Source organism: Physeter macrocephalus, chromosome 2 (genome assembly GCF_002837175.3).
Source record: "Physeter macrocephalus isolate SW-GA chromosome 2, ASM283717v5, whole genome shotgun sequence".
Lineage (NCBI taxonomy): Eukaryota > Metazoa > Chordata > Mammalia > Artiodactyla > Physeteridae > Physeter > Physeter macrocephalus.
In genome coordinates this window covers 75,883,170-75,909,629 of record NC_041215.1, presented here as the reverse complement: position 1 = coordinate 75,909,629, position 26,460 = coordinate 75,883,170, and the positions used below count along the sequence as shown (strand labels likewise).

The 26,460-nt window shown below is 43.7% G+C and overlaps 1 protein-coding gene across 1 annotated transcript in view; it reads right to left on the bottom strand.

Moving 5' to 3' along the window:
* Positions 1 to 26,460, bottom strand: part of MYO3B (myosin IIIB) — a 511,858-nt gene that overhangs the window by 351,456 nt on the left and 133,942 nt on the right. Inside the window, exon 9 of the mRNA XM_024122281.1 lies at positions 12,973 to 13,118. Within this exon, the coding sequence (XP_023978049.1) occupies positions 12,973 to 13,118 (146 nt within the window). The remainder of the gene's footprint in view (positions 1 to 12,972; positions 13,119 to 26,460) is intronic.

Genomic DNA, 26,460 nt, shown 5'->3' with positions numbered 1-26,460 from the left:
AAAAAAAAAAAAAAAAAAAAAAGAAGAACCTGTTATTCTAGAGGGATTTGATGCTACTCTGTCAAGAGAGGAAGGCCAGAAGCTGACCAAAATGATGAGGCTCTGGGCACAAGTAGAGCTGCACAGGGACGCAAGTGACAGAGTCTAGCTCAGAGCTAGAGAGGCTACTTCCCTTCCTCTGGGTGGAACCAGTGCTTTGGCCTCCAAAGACCAGAACCTTTGGGCGTAACCAGAACCAGCAGCCCCATAGGCAGGGGTGTTGAGATGGCGTTTGAGAGGGCAATAGATGTGGGCAAAGAAGAGTCAGACATGAGAGAAATAAAAAGGCAGAGGTCACACAATGATGGTAGCTCAAAATGGCTGTGGCCACAAATGGAGCACACCTTTGAAGATTTCTAAGAATTCCTGGGCAGTATTCTGCGGGGTATTGTAGGCAGAATAATGGACCCCAAAGATGTCCGTGTCTTAACCCCCGGAATCTGTATGTTAGGTTACATTCTTAGGCCACATAGCAAGGGAGAATTAAGGTTGCAGATGGAATGACAGTTGCTAATTAACTGACCTTAAGATGGGAAGATTACCCTGGATTACCCTGCATGGGCCCAGTGTAATCACAAGAGTTCTTAAATGGGGAAGAGGAAGGCAGAAGAGCCAGTGTCAGAGTGACACAATGTGGGAAAGCCTTGACCAGCCATTGCTGGCTTTGAAGATGGAGGAAGAGGCCAGGGAATGCAGGTAGGCTCTAGAAGCTGGAAAAGGCAAAAAATGGATTTTTCCCTACAGCCTCCAGAATGGACCTCAGCCCTGATGACTTCTTGATCTTAGTCAGATTTTAAAGACATCTGACTTTCAGAACTGTAAGATAATACATTTGTGTTGTTTTAAGCCACTTACATTTGTGATCATTTGTTATAGCAGCAGTAAGAGATTAATACAGGGGATGTGCACCTCAGATCTTGCTATTATGGGGCTGTGCCTGAAGACATTAGAAAAATATATAAATCAGTATTGTCCTGCAGATGCTGAGTGACTTCCAGAAATGTCCAAATCAGGCAGATTCCCTGTGACTTGGTGGCCTAGAGGTAACTAACTTCAAACCTCTCCTCAGTCCTTCAAACACTAGGCTTCCCATCTCCTCACTCTTCCAGAAGGAAGGCGTATAGTAGGGGTGGACTGCAGGATAAGGGCAGCAGGAGAGGCCACACCCACTGAGACTGATAAGTAATGCAGCATGCATGCTGGAGCTTCCAACCCAAGGGACAGGTGGCACAGAAAGAGGGGTAGGAGGGGACCAGGACTCCAGAGAGCAGAACCAGAATTCACACCAAGAATATGAGGCCAACGTAAGCAGGAGCTGAGGGTTTGGATGCAGAGGAAGCAATAAGGTCACAGGGTCCAGGAGGAGACCCTCCCACACACACAGTACTCCTCACCGTTCCCTAAACTGGCCACAGGCTAGGTGTGGAGCTAAAGAACAAAACCTGGATGAAGCCTGGTGGAAGGCAACACCTGTATCCCAGAGCTAGGACCAGGCATGATGCTGGGATGCCCATCTGTCCTCTGTGCAGGTGGAGAGGCCCTTTGGGACACGGAGAGCACATAATTCTGCTCCTTGGATTGTGCTCCACTGTGCTTGGCCCTGCCCAGGAAGACACGTGGGTCTTCTGGGACATCCTCACCTGTCTCACAATACCTGTCCCAGATACGTGATAGGCCACCACAGCTACTTCTCAATGCCCCAAGTTCTACTTCTACCATGCGGTTCCCTTTATTCTCAGATGGAGCCATTTCCTTTCATTCTGGGACTCCATTCCACAAGTCCAGAGTCTGGAAGGAACTCAGAGAAGAAATGCAGAGCTCCGTTCTCCATGCTGAGCACTGTGGAAGGGAGGGACTCTTCCCTGCCCAGGTAGGGCTGGATGGGGAAGGAAGTCTTGGCTCAGTGGCCCAGAGCAAGGGAGTGGAGGAACTCTCACGTACCCACTTCCTATCTGAGTCCTGCTAGGCATGGTATGTAAGAACGCCTTGATTTCTACAGAAATACCCCCTGGGGGTTGATGGGAGTAGAAGTCTAGCCAGTCTAACCCTCCCCCACTACCCCTTGCCCCAGGACTCTTACAGGCCAAACATCTCACTCCTATCCCCAACCCCCCAGCCCTAATCAGAACTTAGGCAGCCGTCCAGGACCAACAAGCTCCAAACAAGATAAAATTGCTGTATTCTTTTCCTTGGGCTGCTGTAACAAAGTATCACAAACTAGGTGCTTAAAACAACAAATTCATTCCCTCACAGCTCTGGAGGCCAGAAGTCCAAAATCAAAGTGTCATCAGGGCCAGGCTCCCTCTGAAGCCTCTAGGGAAAGCTCCTTCCTCATCTCTTCCAGCTTCTGATGGCCCAGGTATTCCTTGGCTTGTGGCACTGTGGCCATCTTCCTGTATGTCTTTGTCTTCATATGTCTGTCTGTGTGTCTAGGTCCAAATCTCACTCTTCTTTTTTTTATTTTAATAATTTTTAAAAATATTTATTTATTCATTCATTCATTCATTTTGGCTGTCTTAGTTGCAGCATGCGAGATCTTCATTGCAGCATATGGGGTCTTTAGTTGTGGCATGCAGACTTCTTACTTGCGGCATGCATGAGGGATCTAGTTCCCCAACCAGGGATCGAACCTGGGCTCCCCTGCATTGGGAGCACGGAGTCTTACCCACTGGACCACCAGGGAAGTCCCTAAATCTCCCTCTTTTTATAGGGACACCAGTCATATTGGATTAAGGACCCTCTCTGCTCCAGTATGACCTAATCTTAACCTAGCTAATTACATCTGCAATGACCTTATTTCCAAATAAGGTCAAATTCTGAGGTCCTGTGGAATTAGGACTTCAACATATCTTTCTGTGGGAGACATACCACAATTCAACCCCAGACAATCACCACTGACTGTTCTGCTGAAATGCTTTTTTTATGCCTTTACATTCTTCATAATGTACAACACACTCCCATCCGTAACACCTCTAATTTCTCGATTCTCAACCAGGGGGTGGGGATGGGGAAGGCAGGAACCAGAATTTTCAGGGGAGACACTGCAGCTTTGAAATATAAATAAACAAACAACAGTCTAATAGTTGTTTCAGTGCAGGGTTTTTCTCAACCCTGGTTGCACTTCAGAATCGTCTGGGGCAACCTTAAAATACAAAACAATATGCATATTATTACAAATGTATATATTTGTAAAAATTAATTATATATTAATATAAATGCTGAGTTTGACTCCAGACCAATTACACTGGAATCTCTGGGGGTGGTGCCTAGGCGCTGGTATTTTTTAAAGCTCCCAGGAGATCGTAAGCTGCAGCGAAGATTAAGGACCTCTGTGCTGGGTGAGACTGGCTGCTTAGGGAATGGCTCTGGCCCTGCAGTTGGTGACTACTCACATTTCTCTCTGTTGGTACCCATAAAGTGTAGGGAGGATGCTGAAGGAAACGGTTTACACAGGCCTTGTTATCCGAGTGCAAAACATTCTGCTTAAGGCTGGTGCCATTTCTGCCCCCCTGAGAGGTGAAAGGATGGACTGGTGACAGAGCAGGAGCAGAACCAGAGCTGAGTCCGAATCCCCGTTTGAAAGGCCAGCTTCAGGCCTGCTAGAGGTCTGTCAGGGTAAGACTCTCCTGCAGCAGCTTGAGTGTGGTGCCCAGAACGAAGCCATCATTCCAAAGGGGGTCTGGCTGGGATGCAGCCAGTGTAGGCGGGTGTTTGTTCTGACTTCCAAACGTGAACCGTGAAAGACTGTCTTACTGTTTGACCCCTACTGAACTTACAGCCACAATTAAATTCATTTTCCGCCCATGGATTCTCAAGCCGTGGCTCTCTCAGCCTATACAGTTCACCAGAGTTTCCAAGCCTACTTGCTTGTTAGAGAATCCCATTGTTCTTGGCAGTAGAGGTCTTTGGGGGATTCCAAGTCTGCCATGCAGCATACCAGCTACCCTTATGTGACCAACAGGCTACTATGTCCTCCAACTCATTACACATTTTAAAACATTCAGCAGGCAGGACAGTCAGCAGAGCCCTGCCCAAGGCCTCCAGGACTTCCCTCCATGTTGACACCCACACCATTACCCAGTGCTCCTCAACACAATTCTTCCTGGGCTATGATCCATCAACATCACCACCACCATCCTCCAGCCTGTGTTCCTCCATCTTGGCCACAAAGACATCACAAGAGATTTTAACCTTAGGGCAATATTCCAAATATATTCTGTATAAAACAGTCCCCATTTGCTTTCATTTTGCAGTAACACCAAACAAGGACATTAGTCGAACATAGCTTATTTTTAGTGCACCCATGCCAATTCCTAGCGATCACAGCTTTTCCTTCTAAGAATTCATAAGCTATTCAAAGACAAAAAAGAATCTTAATAATTAGCCCAGCATAAAGTCAAGCTCACCAAATAGTAGTCTGCAGGTCCTGCCTTCTTCCCTTTTCTGAAGAATTAAAACACATTCTCCCTTTCCACTCCTGTAACACTGTTCCTGTCCTCCAGAATTCTTCCAAGATCACTGTCAGTGGGTCAGCAGTCTCATCTGCGCAGTCCCTGGAGTATCACTCCTCCCAGGCAAGAAACTTGAACTCATCTGGAGCAACGAAGTGCTCTCCTTACAATCCCCTCACCTGGCTTGGGTTTCAGTCTCCCTTTGCCAATGTTTGTAGCCTTTGCAGGCTGAGCTGGAAAGAAATCATTCCCGCTGGAGGAGAAAGTGGTAGCAAAATGAAACCCAATCTTGACAGAGCTCTTACCATTGTCCCTTTACCTGGGGACATGAAATTTCCAGAACCTGGGGGAAGGTTGTACCTACCAAGAGGGCTGAAGGGACCCTGTAGAGGGAGGCAGCCAAACCCCCATCACACAACTCACCCACCAAGCACAAAGCTGCCACAAAGATGGAACTGAGAGGAAAGGAAAAGCCCTGCAGCCTCAGTTCTCAGAGGATGACAGTATCACTACTCGTTGTAGACATAATGGGAATGGGAACCAAGGCCAGCTCTGCTCCCCAAGGGGCAGTCCCATTACCACATTCATGGGTGTGTATGGGGACTGGGGGGGACGGTCCACATCTCTTAGGAGTGTGTCTGTTAACAAAGGAGTTGTGACAATGGATATTCAAGGCAGATTCCCTCAGATAGACACAGTGGAAGTAGTAAGGATTTACTGAGAAATCAGTCTTCATTCTCAATTTCCCATATAATCATCAGTCAATTAGCTAAAACCCTCAAATGATTGATCTCACAGGTGGTTCTTTTGAATGGAAGGTGTCAATTCTTGAGCTACAAGGGAAAGCAAATTCCTTACAATATAAATACACTTTTGAGATTTTATTCTTTGATAGCAGCCAGAAAAAATGGAATGCTTACTATATACTGTTCTGAGCAATTTACATTCATTAATTGCTCCCAGCAACTCTATGAGGCTGATACCATTCATATCTCCATTTCACAGAGGAAGAAACTGAGGTGCAGAGACAAGTGATTTGGTCAAGTTCATACAGCTTGAAAGTAGTAGAACTGGTATTTGAACCCATGCAGACTGACTACAGAACACTGAGGTAAATGAATTGTAAAAATAGCCCAGTTTTCTACCCCTTCCTATATCTATGCTTGGAACCCTGTCACCAATGTGAGAAGTGCCCTGGCTAGCCTGCTAGATGATGAGAAGCCACATGTAGCAGAGCCAAGTCGTCCTAGACAAGGCCATCCTAGACCAGCCAGCACCCAGTCAAATCCCCAGCTGACCACAGCTGCACGAGGAAGCCCAGCCAAGATCCACCCGAGAACCCACAGACTCATGAGAAATAATAAATGATTGCTGTTTTAAGCAACTAAGTTTGGGGGTGGTTTGTTACCTACCAGTAGATAAGCGACACAAACACCAATGCTTGACCACTACGCTATATTTCCTTTCCGATGCCATTGGCTTCACCTGACCCCAGGATTCTCCAGGAACGGACAGCTCCAGCTGTGATGAGCCTTCATCCAGATAACCACCTTACCACCCTTCATCCTTGTGCTGCCGCTGCCCTACCACTATGCTAACCCATGAAGACAGTTTATAACTATTCTTCACCTTTACTCCCTGGTTTTCTTTGGAATCAAGAGGAAATGAGGGTGCCTCAAACCCTTTGGTACTATTTCGAGCTCTGTTTCCTTGCCTACCCTCTTTGCCCATCTCTCCACCATTTAGGAGCTAAATGGGAATTAGCCAAAGTGGTGCCAAAATAATGAAATCAGCGTCATGAGGGAGAAAACGCGGATAGTGCTTGAAGTCAACACCTCTCATTCACTGGCCTTTCCCTTCTCTCAAGGTGGGCTTCTTACTCCATGGGGATGGGGACCAGCACTCCCTGGAGGCATGCTCCTGCTTTGCCACCTGATCCCTAGATGAAACCCTGCAAAGCTGAACTTTCCCTGCCTGTCAGGATTCAGGAGGGACATCAAGCTGTACCTCCACAGGAACTAACAGCCCCAGCTGCTCAACTCAAATTAAAGAAGAGTTTGGAAACATGTTCCACAGAGCAGAAGCCTTCTGGGGCATTTCTGCCAGCTGCCTCCAGCTACTATGTTATGTTCTCAAGGAAATGGAGAGGATACCCCACAGGGAAGGAGGGCACCCCCAAGGCATCATGAAGGGTAGGGATTACAATCCACTAAAATGAGACTAGAAAAAACCTAAAGAAAGAAAAAGACTCATAAAAGACCATGGTTTTGCTACTGCAAAAACTTTTTTTGCTCTTAGGCACTCAATAAATGCTAAATGATGCTAATTCTTCTAGCTCTTCTTGCTTTATGGCATTGTGAGGGTTTGTTGCTCAGGCCAATAGCTAAGTGACCTGGGTTGGCAAAGAGAAACCAAATTTCCCCAGGGTAAACCCAGCCTTACTGTGCCATTAAACACCCACCCCCCCTCACTCATTACACTCCAACAATAGTTTAGCTTTAATTTCTTTTCCTTATATTTCACAGCCATAAGGGAAAATGTCCTGTGACAATTCTGTAATACTAAGACAATTACTGGTGACTCAGGACTCCCTGCTGCCTCTGAATCTTCTCACAGCTGAGGAGCTGGCTTCCCACCCATGTAGGAACAATTTGCTTTGTGAATTAGGGAATTCAGAATAAAAGAAATCTTTACCCTTTAAAAATGATAGAAATTCAGATGAAATTAGAAGAAAACTCAGCCCAGGGAGTCTGTTTCAGAACAAGAGTCAATTGCAGGCATTGAGACCCACAAAGACTCATGCTTTCTGAGCCCTACAGCATCCAGGTAGCCCAAGAGTATCCTCTGTGATTTCTCCTCCTTTCTCCTTTTTCCTGGGTATCCGACTTCTGCCCATTTCACCTCTGCCAATGAATGGGGGAGGGGACAGTAAACTATGTTCTCCCTGAGAGAAAAAAAAACCCTGTCTTATTCATCTTGCAACTCAAGCACTCAGCCCAAAGCCTGACTTAGCATGAACAGAGTTAGAGATATCCTAGATTAGAGGGCACGCTCACTCCCAAATCGCCAGCAGACTCTGTTCCAAAGCACTTTTGTAAATGGGTAATTTAAAGCTTGGAAAGCATTTTTTTACATAAGCATGAAGTTCTAGAGACAGGCTATGTCCTCAGACTCAATTATAAAACTCGAGTTGGCCATAAGAGTCTAATAATGCACCAAAAGTGAGAACTTCAGATATTCCATTGCCTCCTCCTAAATAACCATTTAAAATAGTTTCTGTGAGAAAACGCATTCCAAATCAGGATGCCAGAAGGAGATTTCCATCTACTCCACAACCAAAGCAAGGTTTTCCTACTGAAAAAATAAGAGGAAGATGAAAGGGAGGAGATGCTGCCCCTACCAGAAACAGCCCTGATGTTCATGGCAGGTGCAGGTTTTGCAAGGAGGGTGGGATGGGACAGAAAGGACTGGGTACCAACAGTGATAACCTGAAATTCTTTAGTTCAAACACTGGTCTTAGGTGTTCTAAAACAGGAACTAAAAGGCAGCTGCTTGAAGGGGAGTTTGGAGAAGGGAGGGATTTCTGGTTTGGGTGTCATAAATCAATGAGCCAAGGAGGGCCTGTGCTCACCTATGATGACCCTTGATTTCTGTTCTTCAGTTCCTTGACTGACACACTCACTGATGCGAATAAAATTCTAACTCTCAGGTTTACTGTGTCAGTTTGAAATTGGGAGCATGGAGAAGGAAGCTGGATTGTGAGCTTCTTAAAGGCCGGGATATCCTATTCATTTCTGTATCTTTTTTTGTTTGTTTTTTCAAAGGAAAATTTTATTCAAGCCAAATATAACTCAGGAACAGCCTCTCAGAAAGCTCCGAGAACTGTTCCCCCCTATTCATTTCTTTATACTCCAGTCCCCTTGGTGCTGAATTCATAATTCATCAATAAATAAGTATAATTTAAGGAAGGTCTTTAACTTTTCAGTGTAGTTGCAAAACATGAGGGCTTTGGAGTCAAACTTCACAGATTCAAATCATTTTCCTTCCATAGGTGCAGGACCAGCGGCTTTCTCCCAGGGCTTCCAGTTTTCTCCTCTAGAAAAAAGGGTGGTGATAGCACTTACCTCAAGGGTCACTGTGGGAATGAATGCATTTGTATTTGTGAATCGCATAGCACTGTGCCTGCCACATAGTTAGCACTCGATAAATCTAAGCTATTGTTTTCCCATCATCATGTAGCTACTTGTCCTATATTTTGCCCCCCAAATTAGTTTCTCAGGGAACGTGGTGAACATGAAAGTTGGTTGATGCAGTGTGTTGAATTGTGGTCCCCTGAAGATATGTCCCCTTGGAACCTGAGAATGTGACATCATTTGGAATAAGGGTCTTTTGCAAATATAATTAAGACAAGGATCTTGAGACGAAATCATCCTAAATTAGGATGAGACCTAAATCCAATGACGAGTGCCCTTACTAGTCAGACAGAAAAGAAGACACAGAGAGATAGGGAAGAAAGCCACGTGGAAACAGAGGCAGAGACTGGAACTATGCTGCCACAAACCAAAGAGCACCAGAAGCCACCAGAATCTGGAAGGGGCAAGAAGCAGTCTCCTCTAGAGCCTTCAGAGGGAGCAGGGCTCTGCTGACATTTTGATTTTGGACGTCTGGCCTCTAGAACTGTGAGAGAATACATTTCTGTTAAGACACCAGGTTTGTGGTAATTAGTGGTGGCAGCCCTAGGAAACTAACTCGCTGGGTACAGTTTGGAACAACCTAAATTTGGTGAGGAAAACAAGCCCGAATATAAATTGGAATTATCACAAGTTCTTTTCCCAAATCGTGTACTACAGGGAAATTTCTCTTTACGAAGGAAAAATCACTGGCTTCAGGGACTGGAATGTTCTAGCCATTCTTTCCCATCCACTCCCAACCAAGGACATTTCTGCTGGGAATCTTGAAAACACTCTGCATTCTTCCACAGGAATGCGGTGGAAGCACTCAATGTGCAGTAAGACTCTGCACAGGGACAGCAGCTATCTGGCCCCAAATAAATGGGCAGGTGACATGGCTCCCAGTCTTTGTCCAATAAACACACGCACGCTAGTCCCTGCTGTCTCCCTGACCCCATCTGTGGAGGTCCAAGAGGTCATTAGCCAAAGACTCCAAGCTAAGGAAAGATACCTGGTTGCCAAGAAATGTACATAATTGTATACTCCTAATTCTATGGGTTCTTGCAAATAATCTATGAAACAGATCTCCGTTTAAGTGAAAAATATATCCTGGTCATCTGCAGGATCCTTCTAAGCCTTTGGAATTTACAGTCCTCAGGAGAGAGTCCTGAGAGAGATGTTGTCGAACCCACTGATGCCTAGAGAAATGGTTTCATTCCTTTCCTCTCTTCTAACTCCTGGAGAGAAATAGCAGCAGACAGAGCAGTGACTGTCAGAGAGGGGTGACTTTTTTAGAGCAAAGGCGTTAGACAAGATGACACATGCTGACAGGCTCAGCAAACAGTGGCTGCTCTGCCAATCAGCAGACAGTTTCTGTGTGTCTGCAACGTAGGAAAGATTGTCAGTCACTCAGTGTTTCAAAGACAGGTCACGATGACCCCATGTGTCATCTTCTAATGCCAATCAGCAGACAATTTCTGTGTGTCTGCAATGTAGGAAAGATTGTGAGTCACGCAGTGTTTCAAAGACAGGTCACGACGACCCCGTGTGTCATCTTCTAATGTGAAGGTCAAAAGAAAGGGGAAGGTGGGTGGAGGCAGAGAGGGGAAAGCAGGAGACCCCTGTGCAGACAAATCAAGCGCATCCAGGCAGGTCTTGACTCCTATTTTCTGACAAAGCCTGGGGAACCCGTGTGATCACCTGCTTCTTTGACATCTGAGGCTCCCACCTCACATGTAACCAGCACTGCATTAATTCCTAAGTCCTTTAGAACTTGTGAAAGTCACTTCTTCCCTGTCTGAGGAAAGGTCTTTTCTTTCTTTACTTGGTAATTTACTCAATTTATTTCCAGTCAGGAAAGGGTTGTAGGGAAGAGGAGGAAGCCACACACAGTACTTTGGCCCCCAAGAGTACTCTGCAGTGGACTTCATCGTTTAATTCAAGAGAATTCCAGAACACGGACAACAGTCATAACCAAAAAAAATTCTGAAGCCAAATAGATTCAAAGGATTTTTGTCATTACCTGTCATTTACTCTTCTCCTATTACAAAAGGAAATGCTGAGATAGAATGAGAGAGAAAGCCCCATGAAACATACATGTAGATAACCTGAGTGCCTGTTTAAAATACATAAATGTTATATTTCTCCACTTTCCATCAAAGAGCTTTTCTGAGGAAAGGATATATTTCTACCACTCAAGATTAAGATAGAGTATACACATGCGCGCGAACACACATGAGACTGCACTTGGTCAATCCACAGCCCTTCATAAGAGAACTGCGTGATTCTAATTAACAGGATACTTTTAAAGTAAATAACTTAGTGATTATAAAAAGCTATACAGTGCATACAAATATGTTACATTTTTTTTTAAAAACCTCCATCCTTCCTGTCCAGAAATGTCCAGTTGGCCTTTAAGGTTGTGATAAAGGCAAAGTGTCGAGCACACGTAATCACACTGAGGGGCCTGCTAACCGACTAGTGTTGACGTTCCCTAGTTCAATCTGATTCATCTCTTGCACAGGAACCAAGAGATGGTAAAAGGGTAGAAGATTACACCAGGAGGAAAGAAAGAAAGCTTCAACCTACTTTGGGATAAGGATCCTTGTCACCCCTAAGATCCTTTTCTAGCAATTGCTCTGTTCCTAAAGTTCGCCCTGTCCAGAGGCAAGCAGTAGGGGGCTTGGTTATTTGTGTTTCAGATCTGGAAGCTTCTCCCAAGATGGAAGAAGCGAGGGGAGTGAAAGTATAAAGGTTATTAGATATCAGAGGTTTGGCTGGGCACCACAAGCAAGCTAAGAGGAGTCATTGGAGAGGAAGGGTCTGTTAAACACATACACATTTGCATGTACACACACACACACACACATACACACACACATACACACATACACTTTCTAGGCTGCCTCGTATTTATCACCCTATGAAATTTTTGAACAGTTGCTCTGTATACAAATGCACACTAATAAATAAATAAATAAATAAGACAGAGAGAAAAAACATATCAAAGTAGATGATCTCTTATCAAAAGTACATGTCTTGTTAATCAGAAACCACATCTTAATTTTGATAACTGAGAAATTATGTGGCTACAGTAAATAAAGAGTAAACCATTTATAAAAAATCAAAACACACAAATCATCCCAGATACCAGTTCTCATTTCCTGACATATTACTGTACACAATACTGTTTTGGGGTCCTGCATTCTTACATTGTTTTGAACATTCATCAGACTATTAATTTTAAAAGCCAGGAGCTTTGTCCTAATCACCAGGACCTGTTTTTGTACTTTGGAAAAGGCAAAAAACCCAACTCTGACTTGGGTGGGAATCATTTTGGGAATAATGGTGGGTGGTTGTTCACATCCGGATTAAGTATAAAACGATAACATTATGATGATGAATGCCACAGAGCCTCATCTGCATATAAATAGACCTAATCAGAAATGCAAATTGCAATCAGGAGACATTTTTAAAGACTGTGATGGCTGTGTGATTGTGCAGATAAGGAAAGGTTAACACTTGTATTGTTAAAGCAGTTAAATGGCTCCCAGCCGGCCCAGGGCCTTCCTTTGAAAGAGACATGTGGAAGGTACAAATCTCCCAACCTCCAACACTCCTGGATGGAGCTTTCCAGAGCTTCATTTTCTATAACTAGAGGCTGGAGCAGGCCAAACATCAGCCCTATTCTGATGAAAGACAAACAACAAAACCTCTTGTACAAACCCTTAATGAATACGGACAATAGAAAATAAACTGGCATTTAAATACCCTTCAAACAGATCTCTTTCAGCACAATTGCCCATTGAGACAGAAATTAAAGGATGGAGAGAAAGTCATGACTGATGTAACATTTTTCTGATATTTTTTAGTGCTGGTATACATTTTTTTTCATCCCTAAATTTTTCAGCATACTGGAAAAAGATTCAAACTGGAAAATAAAAATAACCAGACATGATTATATAATTTAAAAAGAAAACATCAGTATTTAGACAGATTACTTAATCCAACACCGCATTTTCAGTCTTCTTGTGCAAAGCGCAAAAAATGAACATGTCAAAAAAATTAGAGTACTGAAAATATGCAATTGTGGTGACATAGTCCTATCATTTTTAGAATATGTTACCTTTCAGCGACACCCTCTCCCCCACTTCCCTGCATCCGCCCCCACCTCCCCCCCCCCCAAAAAGAAATACATTTTACAATCAGGCTTTCACAGGTTTGGAGAGAAACTGTTTATGAAATATTTATTATCCTTAAAGAGCCTCTTTCACAAAGAACTAATGAGCCAAGAGCGCCATCTTGTGTCCTACCTTGGAATCTTAAAAAGCGTTTTCACAGGATGCATGTCAAAGAGGGGAGGGTCTCCATCCCCCAGTTCAATAGCTGTGATCCCCAAGGACCAGACGTCACAGCGAGCGTCATAGGAAGAGTCATACTGCTGCTCACAAGCAATGACCTATCAGACAAAAGCAGGACACAACACATCAACCCCACCCACTGACACCGCAGATGTCCCTTGGCCGATCTTAGCCCCCTTCTCAGTTCCCTTGGCTATACTGATATTAAATTCCAGTAATAATAAGATGTCCATTTTCTAGGCCTTATTTGTGTGATTGATTTATCATCTGATATGCTCATTAACTTTTAAAAATGTATCAGTTCAGTTCAAGAAACATGCATTGAACCCTCCAGATACCAAGAACAGTGCAAGGGGAGGCACAAGGGCGAATACCTCTCCACAGCCACCCTGATGTCCTTTAAGGAAAGGCTTTGTCTAGATCCTTCATCTCATTACCAGCTGCTGAATTCAACAGTGAGGAGCAACTGTTCTCAGAGATGCCCATCTCCTGCACAAAGTCCCTAGGAGCACAGCATTTGAGCAGAAAGCTGCTGGGAGACTGATGTGCTTAACTTAAAATAGGAACCACTCCCTCCCGTTCCCCTTTTCCAAGAAAATCGGCCCCCTCCTCAAACCCCAACAACTGGTTTGTGCCTCAACCCAGCTGCTGCCTCAGGTATTAGCTCTACTAGGTGCAAGAAAAGGGGAACCAGAAAATGCCTTTGGGCTTGTCATTGGTTTGGAAAGTATGGAACCTTGTGGGGAAATCTTTTTCTATCAGCGTTTTGAGTCAGACAGGAAAAGTCCCACCACTTAGACTCTGGTGGCTATCACAGTGGGGTCAGGAGAAGGCAGCGGTGGGCTAGAGGCTGTGCAGGAACCAAATGCTCCTATTTGACCTTAAATCTGCTTCTTTGACCAAGGAGGACCCATGGCTATGAGCAGGTGGGAGACTTTTATTAGAGTCTGATGATGTATGTCCAACAGCCTACGAGGTAGATATACAGCATCACTGGAGACCACAGCAGGACCAAAGTGATGGTCCTGCCTGCCCTCTTTGGCCATCAGAAGGTCTTTGACTTTGAGTAAGATGGACCAACTGGCCATGGGGAGTAGAAGAGTGACGGATCTGGCTTATGTATTAGCAGGCTACTGTGCTGAGGATACAATAATATGGAACATGAATAGAAGAAGCAAATCTAGTAAAGATGTTACTGCAGGAATCCAAACTAGAGACAGTGAGAAATAATCAGATTCTGATTATGTAATTTTGAAGGTAGAGCCAACTGGATTTGCTGAATGAGACTTGTAAAAAAGAAGAGTTGAAGAAGAGTTCAGAGTTTTTAACCTGGGCGATTCCAAAATGAGATGGGGAAGACAGTAGGAGAAGTAGGTTTGGGTTGAACAGCAGGAGCTCCACTGGGGACATACTAAGTCTGAGATGACTGTGAGACTTCCAAATGGAGACTTTACTTTTAGCTGGGTAAGATGCAGACTTCTGACCTAGAGAATAAACACACGTTGTTTGAAGCCACTAAATGTGTGATATTATGATGTCAGTGACAGAAAACTAATACACCTGCTCTCTGCCAGACCCAGTTCACTGGTCTCATGATGCCAGGCAAACATGCCTGCCATCTTGCCCAAGACTTGGTGTTCCTTCTCCTATAATTTCCGTCTACCCTACTCTTCTGGTTTCTGAACTAAAGAACCTTTTTCTATGTTACCCGCATCCTTGGCCTGATCCCAGCCCAATCCTCTGAATAGACTATCCTGCCATAGAACATCCTGTCATACTTTTAACACATTATTTTCAAATATGCATTCAAACTCAAGTCCAAATAATTCCGATTTTGGAAGCAGAGGCCATTACATTGCCCCCGGAAGATCTCACTTTCATCACCTCCATCTGGTGAGAAACTACATTATTCTAAAAGATCTCCAGAGAAGGCTATTTACCACCTTCCCTTCCAGAAATGACATTTCCAAACGTGTAAGACAAACATAATTTTAGACCTGTCAATCAGCAAATAGTTCACCATTCTTATACATTCCTGTGAGAGAAAAAGAAATAAGACTCTATCCTTCCCCAACAGGAGCTACGACCAAGTGAAATTTAAAGTGAATCTATAATAAATTAAATGACAAACCATGACAACTATAAATGTCCTAAGACAATACGTACTAGCATGTCCAATAAAGGATATGGGCTCCAAAAGCTTGGGATATTAGAGGGAGACCAATTCAGGCTAAGCAAGACAACAAAAAGTAACTAGTGCCCATAGTCCACAACTTCCAAAAAGAAATTCAAAATCAACTTCTAGCTATCTTGGATGGGACACAGAAGGCAATTCCAAGAACCCATCCAAATGTGGGAATGGAGACATCCTATCGATTCTCAAGTGCTGTCATAAAATATTCAAAACGTTTATCTGGTTTCCACTTCTCTTTACAGACAGTCACACACTATCTTCAGCTCAGTCTGATTAATAGAAGAGTATCCGTTGGCCAAATTCTCTTCCCTAAACTCAGCTTGTAATGTGACAAAGGAATTATTTAAGCTTAGCCTTCTAGAGAAGTTTATAGAAAATGTCTCTAGTAAAATAACTCACAAATAATTATTGAGTACCCATGAGCCAGGCATGGTACTAGGTAGGTATATAATCATTCTGTCAGGTAGGTACTACTATCACCTTTTGTAGGTACGGAAACTGAGGCATAGCACAGTTAAATAGCTTCCCCAGTACCCATAGCTAGTCATGGTCAGGGACAGAATTTGAATGCAGGCAGAGGAGAGACAAGTAAACAGATTATCACAATGTGATAAAAGTACTCTAAATAATAAAGGTTATATTCAAGAAACAGTTGAATTATCAGCATCTGTACACATATTGTGACCAAACTAATCACGTTTTTGAGATTTTTGTCACCTAAACTCTATCTCTTCAGAGGGAGTCTCTCTTTCCATCTCTCTTTACTGGGTTATATGTGATGGGATTCAAAGAGGTACTCTGAGAGGTTGCATCCCAACTGAAGGTCAACACATCCTAGAACTGGATTCCCTATCAATCCAGCAACAAAGTCTGCAACTATTTCTTTAGGAGAAAAAGTAATTTCATTCTCCTTAGCTCAGCATTCTCCTTGTCTCTAGGTAAAATAAAGCTGAGTTAAGAATGCTTAAATGGTCGATTGGTCTTGCCCCCAGGAGGAAGTGACCTCTCAAAGAGCTCTCTGAATCAGCTGTTACAATGCTCCACAAAGAAAAGGAGAGTGGCAATGTCAAGTAAGTGCACTGCCCTGGCACCAGGTTTCCCAGGTTCTGTAAGTCATATTAGAGGGGTGGGGAGAGAGGAGTCTGAAATGGTATTGACACAGGCCCAGGACCCCAAACACCTTGTCCTCTTCCACTCCTTCACCTCACCTCTACTGCCCCCAGGAGGAGACATGCCTAAGGCAAGTGTATTCTCTCCTCTACCTCAAGCCTTTACTTCAGTCATAGGAGTATAAATGATGTTGGTGGCAGTGACAGAATAGGTGTGAGAGAGAGTTCAAGGGAAGACTTGCAGGACTTGGGAGGCTAGGAAAAGGGACACACCAAGGAAGACTAACATTATGACCCTGCGTGACCAGGAGAATGATGGTGCCATTTATAAAACAGGGAAGTCAGGAAGAAGAAGTCAGTTTGGTAGGCAGTATAACAAGTTCAAATTGGGTCTAAGCTCCACCTCTAACCAGATACAGAAAATCATGTGTGCTCTTGGAAACACTTCTTTTTTTTCACATGTAGATGCAATACGAAAAACAAAATTCCATCAGGATCAGAAGCAGAATATACTAAAGGGTAACAATAAAGCACTGATGTGTTATCAGTGACTTCATGGAGTATTATATTATAGTAACTATATCTTACATTTCGTTCGGAAAACCCGAACAAACTTTCTGGCCAAACCAATATATCATGAACTTTAACAAACTGGTATATTTATCTTAATCCAGCACTGTGAATAGAAAAACTGCTAATGAATGTCAATTTTACAAAGTAAGTATTCTCCAAAGTTGATTTTAAAGTCCCACTAGCATGTTCATATGAAGAGGATATGCCTTCTGGAATGTTCCAAAAGCTGTGTATGTAGACTGTTACAAAATATTTAGTGCACCTGGCAAAGGCTAAGAGCACAGAAATAAATGAATCAAAATAAAGAGAGCTCTAGTGCAGTATTTGCTAATGGTCTATTGGCTCCAAGATTAAATTATTGTCTCGCTGAGTCTCAACGAGTTTCAGGATGTATAAGTCCCTACATACTTCTGCATACTCACCTTTAACAATTTTCAACTCTTTGTCATGACATCGGTGAGTGTTTATACTGTTTCTGAGTTTTAATGAGTAGTTTTATCTACTTGGTGTTAATCTATCATTAACCTCATCACTTCTTCTAGGTTTTAAAGGGGCCAGTCTTAGGATCTCATCAACGTGACCTCTGAAGTAAACAGAAGTAACCCAGGGTAAGGACTATGTCTTATCTTTCTTCCTTCCTCACCCACATCAATTTGTGGCACTCATCAGAGACGCTTTGTTGAAAAATCTTTGGATTGGAATCAGAAGGTCTGAACTCCATTATTCACCAGCTGGGTCCCTTTGAGCAAGTCCCGTGAAAACTTTGATCTGAGGGTTCTTTAGTTATAGTAACCTCACTTTCTAGATCTATAAGATGGCAAGGTGGGGATGAATCATCTCTACTCTCCCTTCCAGCTCTAATATTCTGTGACTTAATGATTTCCAAATAAGTGGCTTTCTTATCTCAAAAAGATATCTCAAACTGAGAGACTAACCTCTCCAGGCAATTTACCTAGCGAACAGTATATCATTCTGGGGTGTGAACTGGGTGGCTGGAACCTTGAGGGGATTTTATTGCCAGTATTTTGTAGAAGGTCTTAAGGTCTATGAAAAGATGCTGGTTGCTCTGACGATACCTCCGTTAAGGAAGATGAGCTTCAGCAACAGAGCAATTGTTTGGATGCTGGTTAATGGAGCATGTCCACGTTCCTACCTTGAAATGCAAACTTATGGCTTTTCTGATACGCTTAGACTACACTGCTGCTTATTTTAGGAAGGGGAAAGACACTAATGCTCGGATAACTAGCAATATCTATGCACTAACAGCCTCAGTGCTCAATGCCAATTTTACCCAGAGGTGGGCTTGAGCCTCCCAAATGCTGGTCATTACCACCTTGGCTGCCCAAAACTTCTTTCTGGAGGGAACCAAGGACAAGAAATAAGTTTTCACTATAGTTTAGCTCTATTGGTCTTTGTAGCAAAGGCCACAGTCAGCTTTCTTTGTGAGGGCAGCTCTCCGTAAGCCTTCTTCAAGCTAACGGGTTCCAAAGTCGTAGACTCTAAATCTTCCCCAGTCACTCCCTCCTCCCCTCTCCTAAAGGAGTTTATAGGGTAAAACTGCACCCACAACTTGATAACGCAACTGCTTTGACACATGTCATCTCCTTATCCATCCCGGGCATGGTCCTGTGAGTTCTGTTGAGGAGGCTGGCCCTTTCCTCAGCCATGAGCTGGAGAAAAATAACTGTGAAAAGCTCTGGGACTGTGAAAAGACTTGCACCTCTGGATGGTGCAAGAAAATCCCAGAGCAAGCCATCTTCATTTTGGTTGCCACCCCCTCACTGGATAACTTTAGCAAGTTATTTAATCTCCCTGTATCTCTTCTTCCTATGCAAACTAAACAATCCCTTCCTCATGGGTCTTATCTGAAGCACTGCTTAGGAAAACGCAGGTTACCCAGCTTTTTCTATGGCACCAAAATGTGAATAGTAGATATCATTAGGTCACTGATGTATGGGTAATATCCATTTTATTTATTTACTTCTTTAAAACTTTTTGCATTTTCTAAAATGTCTACAGGGAACATGGATTATTACTATAAGAAAAAAGAAGAGGGGCTTCCCTGGTGGCGCAGTGGTTGCGCGTCCGCCTGCCGATGCAGGGGAACCGGGTTCGCGCCCCGGTCTGGGAGGATCCCACATGCCGCGGAGCGGCTGGGCCCGTGAGCCATAGCTGCTGAGCCTGCGCTCCGCAACGGGAGAGGCCGCAGCAGAGGGAGGCCCGCATACCACAAAAAAAAAAAAAAAAAAAAAAAGAAGAAATTTTGTCTGTTTTTCTGTCTTGAAAATGTAAATAAGTATTAGAAAGTTTGCCTTGATCTTCAAGGGTGTGTTTCCTTCCTCAGGGGTATGTACTGGCTGTGGGGATTCTTCATCAGCAAGGTGACAGGTTAAAGGTGTTGTCTTGGTTGTAAAACTAGGGTCCCAAGAATTTAAAAAGAATTAAAGAAATTCTCTTCTCAACCATATTCTTTTCCATGGTAAGCACCAGACTAGAGTTAGTACTTACACTTTCTCAGGCCACCACGATCCCATGAAATGCCCCATGATTACAGTTTCATTTCAGCCTAGACCAAGAGTAGGGCTTACTGATAAAGTTCCCAAGATAGGGGATGAGATCTACCCTCTATCTCTTGCAGAAAGACTTGGGCTATAAGAACCTTAGAGAGCAGTTTCTCCTCATCTCAAAGACTTCATTATCTATAAAGAACATCTGTATTGAACTGGATGTAAAGGGGATAAAAACCAGTCAACGTATGAACTCCTGCATTCAGAAGACCTAGATTTCTCCAACCTATTTAATTTAAACCATTTATCAAATGATATATCAAAGAGCTGCTGGGCTGAAATCTCTTTCAATAATGTGATTTTTAACCAATACTTTCAAGCAAATAATATTATAGTAGCACCATCCACCATAAGGAAAAATATGTTTTTGCTCTTATAAAAAATGATTTACCAAACTTAAAAAACAATAGATGTTATTCAGACTATTTTATTTTTCCACTAATATTTTTAAATGTCATTAAAAATGCAATTAGGTTTGCTTTATATGATATGATTTTTCATCTTACTAGAATTGATCACGTGATCCAAAATTATAACCAAAGGTCAAGATTAAAATTTCACTCAAGTACAGAGGCAAAATGCTGTTATCTCAAGAGCTAAATTTCAGCTTACAAAGAGGCAAAGCAAATAAACCTAAAGCTATTAATCTCTGGCTGACCTTGAGCCCCAAAATACAGTCAATACACTGGCAAATAAGATGGGCTGAGAGGTAGGAAGGCAAATAGGATTCTTAATTTTGCTTACATAATTCACACAGCATAAGTAATAAATGTTATTGATCATAAAGATTTCTAAAATGGAATTTCCCTGGAATTGTAAATTGCAGTTATAGATATTCCAGTGGCAAATATTATTCATCAGTTTTACATACAAACATCTTAAAGAGTTACAAGCTGAGATACTGAACAAGCACATGAAATCTCTTCCCTTGGATGAAATATAACTTTGAGGGAGGATACATTTGAGATTTGAGTTTTTTTGCTAAGAGGACGTGGACTAGAAGAACTGAAATCTATGGGGGTTCTTTTTTCTCTCTCTTTTTTTTTAGTTCATTCATAAAACTCAAGACTAGAACTGAATCTATACTTTGTACGCTGAGAAACTTCCAGAAATAATTTAAATTATACTGTTCTTATGAAATTCAGAAAGGTCTCTAATTAAAATATGATGTTCTACAAGTCTTTTCTCAGGATTGTAACATTCAGCTTATGCCTTTAGAAAAATAAAACAAAGTTCAAATTAAAAACACTCAGGGCATCCCTGGTGGCACAGGGGTTAAGAATCCGCCTGCCAATGCAGGGGACATGGGTCCGATCCCTGGTCCGGGAAGATCCCACATGCCGTGGAGCAACTAAGCCCCTGCGCCACAACTACTGAGCCTGTGCTCTAGAGCCCGCAAGCCACAACTACTGAGCCCACGAGCCACAACTACTGAAGCCAGAGCGCCTAGAGCCCGTGCTCCACAACAAGAGAAGCCATCACAATGAGAAGCCCGTGCACCGCAACTAGAGAAAGCCCGCGCGCAGCAACGAAGACCCAACACAGCCAAAAATAAATAAATAAATTTAATTAATTCATTAATTTTTTTAAAAAAAAGACACAGAACACGCATACACAACACCACTTCCCACCATGGCTAGTGGAGGGCAAAGGGCGACTGTTCTGGGTTTGAGGCCAGCATACACACTGATTTTTGCACTTAAATTCCCCAAAGCCCTGGGAACATATCACTTATACTTAACTATATGGTAAGCCCTGCTCTCAAACTCAGGACCAGTATCACAGAACTCCCCTGTGAAAGGTAAATCAGCGACCCCAAATTTTTGTATGTGTCCTTAGTACTCAAAGGCTCCAAAGGAACACATTTGCTTAGAGACCCAGGATATCCCACCACCCTCCCTGGCTCCAGCAGCTTCCCCACATCAGAGATGGATGCTGGAAGGGATCCTAGGATTCATTAAGTCAACGCCCCGATTTCACAGAGGAGGAAACTAAGGTGCTGAGGGAGAGCTGACCTGTCCACAGTCACAGAGCTGGTTCGTGGCCAAACCAGGAGCAAACTCCATGGTTCCCGCATGAGGGAAGCATCTCCTGGGGATTATTATAGTACACAGAATGCTGAGCCATTGCCAAAGGGGTTTCGTGTTCCATAAGCCATAGCCACACCATACTCTGAGCGTGTAAGCACGCCCTCCATTTAAGCAGATGGAGATCCTGCCGCCTCTCACTTCCCCTGTCCCCTCACTTTCCCTTCCGCTGCCCCTTTCCTTTGTCAGCTAGTGCTCCAATTCTACCAGAGTTCAGTTAAGGAAAGAATGGGTAGGAGTTCTATAATTCAGTTCATTTTACAGTTGTTAAGTCAGGTATTCTCACCCCAGGTGAGGAAACAGATTCGGATGGGCTAAGAAATTTCTCAAAGTCATACAGTTAGTAGGTAACGGAACTGAAGCATAAGCCCATGACAAGAAACTAATTGGGGAGGGGGGGTTCTCCTCTACAGTACATCTGAAAAACAGGAAGGGAACCAAATCAAACAGAATATCTGAATGCTCCCGCACAGGCATACCCCTTTATCTGCACGTAGTCTCTGGGTTCTGTCCTCTCCCAGGCTGATGTCACCAGGCAAACCAGGACGCCCTTGGGAATGTCACACATTCCTACCAAAGAGTGATTTCCTTTAACCGTTTAAAACTAAAGAAGGTGTGGGGAAAAGCTGGGCCATAATAGAGCACCATAAATACAAGTCTGCACACCCCTACCTGCTCCTGTTTCATCTCCACCCCAAGGCTCCTCTGGGTCCCATTCCTAATGCTGACTGCCCGCCTCCCTTTTCTTTCCTCTGACAGCTCAAGGACCGTGGGACACAGGAGCCGATGCAGCATTGGCCTAGCCGTGAACTCCCTTTCCCTTTGTTGGGGCTGAGCCCCTATGCCCTGGGTGGCGCAGTGGAGGCACTGACCAGAGGGTAGCCACCAGGTGATTTGAGACTCAGAGCTCAGGAGGAGCAGAGGCGGGCTCTGACGTTTCTTCAGCAAACACTTCTGCCCCTGCAGGGACAGCTCCTCCTCTTTGGTGGATAAAGAAGGGGAAACAGCAGGTGTCTTGCCCTTCTCACCTCCCCAAAGAGGGGTGGGAGGACAGCCTGGAAAGTTCCAAATGCTCACAGAGGCTATTACTTTGAAACATCTTACTTAGCACTGAACAGAAGGCAGGATGGGGAAGGGGGGAGCTGAGGCCTCAGACGGGGTCCTATATTTAGACCCGCCAGGAGGAGGGTAACAACAAGTCACCGTCACCTCCAGGGCCAGCCCTCCACCTCCACACTGACAGATGACATATGACTCAACTCCACAGAGCTCCAGCTGAGAGGGAAGCTATCGCTGAAGCTGAGGGTACAATCCGGGGCTGCACCAGTCACTCTGCCTTTGCCCTGGGCCCTTTACCCGCCGGAGCCCCAGGTGCCTGGGTTGTGCTCCAGGCCCCTTGAAGGCAGAACCACTCCGGGAATGCAGGCAGGGTCAGCCCCAGAATGAGAAGGGAGGGAATCCCTGCTTCTTAGAGACTGACACAGGAATCTGGAGGGAACCAGGGAACACAAATGGCTACAGAATCTCAGAGGTGAATGACTTGGGGGAAGACACACAGGTCTTTCAGCCAAGGATCCAAGGTTCTAAACCCCTCACTTGAACCTGTTGAGCAACCAAAGCCTACATTCCTCACAGTGAAGTAACTGGCAGATGGGATCCCAAGAATCCTCAGCCTTTTAGAACAGAGTCAGGTAAAAATCAGACCCTAAAGGTCTCGCCATTGCCATTGTTTCACCCTTATTGAGATCTTGGAGAGATCCCACCTCCCTTATCTGACTAATACCAGAGGCACGGAATGTGAGAGCTGGAAGAGGCTTTTCCCCCTGGAAACCATAAATGTTCTCTGAAACATAGAAGGGACCTAGGAAGCGGAGACTACCCAGGCCAGTCTCCTTCCAGCTGAGAACAGGATAGGGAGGGTTGGGCTCAGGCAATAGGCACCACCATTTTTAAAGCACTTACTATGCTGGGTACTGCAGCAAGCACTTTCAGTACATCGTTTCATTTTGTCCTCTGATGCTGTTGGTCAGTGATTAGGTGGGTAAGCAGGGTATCTATGATTTGCTACCAGGTCTATGTGACTCCAAAATTTGTACTCTTATCTCTTCTACCAAACGTGAAGCCATATTAAAATAACTGAACCACAATCGCTTTTTTAAAATGAGTGGCAGAGCTGTAACTATTTAAAATCCAAATCTCCTAAATTCTATTCTGAAGAACTTCGTTATTTTATTTTTCCAGATCCTTCCCTTGGGCATTAATTACATTGGTTTCTAGTGTCATGTTGAAATATTGCACTTTCCTCAACATATTAGGAAGTATAATTTTTATCTAAAATAATTTTTAAATTGGAAAAGAAAGATATTCATCTTATCTGGTACACTGGTGGTTGCAAGTAAACAGTTTGCTCTAGTATAGTGGCTAAGAGGGAGGATTTTGGAGCTAAATACCTGGCTTAAAATCCTGGTGGCATCACCTAACAACCTGTCCAAGGACAAGAACAGTACTTTCTGTGACTTATTTACTTTCTCTAAAACATTGGACTAGTAATAGCAGTAACTTTATGGGGTTATTGTAAGGATTACAAATGAATTAATTCATACAAAGCACTTAGTGCCTGGCACATAGTAAGCACTCAACAGATGCTATTAATTCTTATTAGGTACCAAACCCATTAGCTAGAGCTTAGGGAACAAAATGGTAATAATGACAACAATAATATTTCAGCTCTGTAGTGGTTTATGCCTTTCTCAGCCCCTCAACACAAAATATCTCTTTTGTCATTTCTATTCCTGGCAGTGCCAAAGGAAATAGCATTATTGTATCATTTAGCTAGGAATGGCATAATTAACGAAGGCAAGAGTGGTTGCAAAAAGCCTGCGATATTTCTGCATTGGTGTAAGCCAGTTGTTATGGCAACCGTCCCCAGTCAACCCTTTGCCAGGGAGAGAGAGACCCATTTTTGGAGCCGTCACAGCACATCTGTTTCCCCACTCAGCTGATTAGCTCTTGTTTGCAACAATTAGCAGATGGAAGTAAAAATGAAAAAAAAAAATTTTTAAAGAAGCATATATTTATTTTATCCACAAGTCTGCTTTCTAATACAGAAACAGACCTTTGGCTATTTTAGGAAGATTCCAAGTAAACTGGATCCTTAATATATAGGCTGCTTCTCTCATTGGTGGGATGGCAAAGTGCAGTCAAACTATAAATTACAGGTGATAGGTCCTTCATGTATGTCTTTTAAAATGATGTGTCTCCACCACCACTCCATCTCTGCACGGCTTTGTTGTAGGAGCTGACTCAGCACACACTTTCCACACTGTACATCCCATATGAACACATGGAAGCAGAATACAAGGCTGGTGGGCTAGGAAACCTGAATTCTGGGGGCAAGTCTGCTCTGAACTAGCATGAATAGTACCCTCTCCCTGCCTTAGTTTCTTCACCTGTAAAATGTAACTTGGATTCCCATGCTCTCTGAAAAGCCAAACAGCTCCAGAATTTACCAGATATGTGAATTTGGGCACAATACCTCCTACCCATCTTTGAGCCTCATTTTCCTCAGTGGTAAAATGAAGAAAATAATATCTACTCTAGAGAGCTGTTGTGAGAATGAAATAAAATAATGTATTAAAAAAGCACCTGGGGCTTCCCTGGTGGCACGGTGGTTAAGAATCCAATGCAGGGGTCACGGGTTCAAGCCCTGGTCCGGGAAGATCCCACATGCTGCGGAGCAACTAAGCCCATGCACCACAACTACTGAGCCTGCACTCCAGAGCCCTCGAGCCACAACTCCTGAAGCCCACGTGCCTAGAGCCTGTGCTCCGCAACAAGAGAAGCCACCGCAATGAGAAGCCTGTGCAACAACTCCCGTGCCTAGAGCCTGTGCTCCGCAACAAGAGAAGCCACCGCAATGAGAAGCCTGTGCACCGCAACCAAGAGTAGCCCCCGCTCACCTCAACTAGAGAAAAGCCCACATGCAGCAACGAAGACTCAATGCAGCCAAAAATAAATATATTAAATAAATAAATTTTTAAAAAAGAAAACTAAATGACTTACTGGGCATACAGTATCTGACACACGTTAGACACTTAGTTTTTTTTTAAAAAAAGCACCCATCCCAGTCCCGGTGCATTAGTGGGTGAGTCCTGAGAAAGTGAAAGTTTCCTTCCCACTGTATACTTGCTTAGTAGGTAGAATATTCAAACTATCTGACAATCAGCTGCACACGGCACTGAAGCTGGTCCTTGAGGTCCCCTTCTCTCCAGACATTACCCCCTGGAGTTGCTGGACCATTAGAAAATCTGGGTGTCCCAGGGAAAGAGACAGGCACCTCTCGTGGCCAAGGAGCACTCAAGGGGTTCTGGATGGCAGCCACTTACCATCTAGAACAGAAGTATTTCAATATTTTAACAATCAGCATGGTCACACCAGTGCATCCCAGCTAACCGTAAGGCGTTATTTTAACAGAGACTACAAATATCCTCAACAAAAACAATAATGATGACATTGGTTACTTTTCTTGGGTTTCAGTCATTTATAAATATTCAGTTTAATTCTTCACTACATGTGATGGTGGGAAAGGTAGATTAAAGATCAACTACCCCTAACCCCCTGCCATCACTATAAATAAACATAAATTAGGCTTGTATCCCTTTTTTGCTATAGACCAGGATATTAATCTGGCGCGTGTTTGATGGAAATACTAGCCAAGCAATACCAATACTGACAGTGGGCATGGGTTGTGTTGCAGGTGCCTTAGTTCACTGAGTCACAACACAAAGATTCCAGTCACTGTTACCCACCTACCCACCCAGTGTCCCTGGGCACTTAGACTGGCAGAGCCTTGGATTCCTTGTCTATAAAATCAATGTTATCATGCCTAACTGGCATCCTCACAGGTAGTG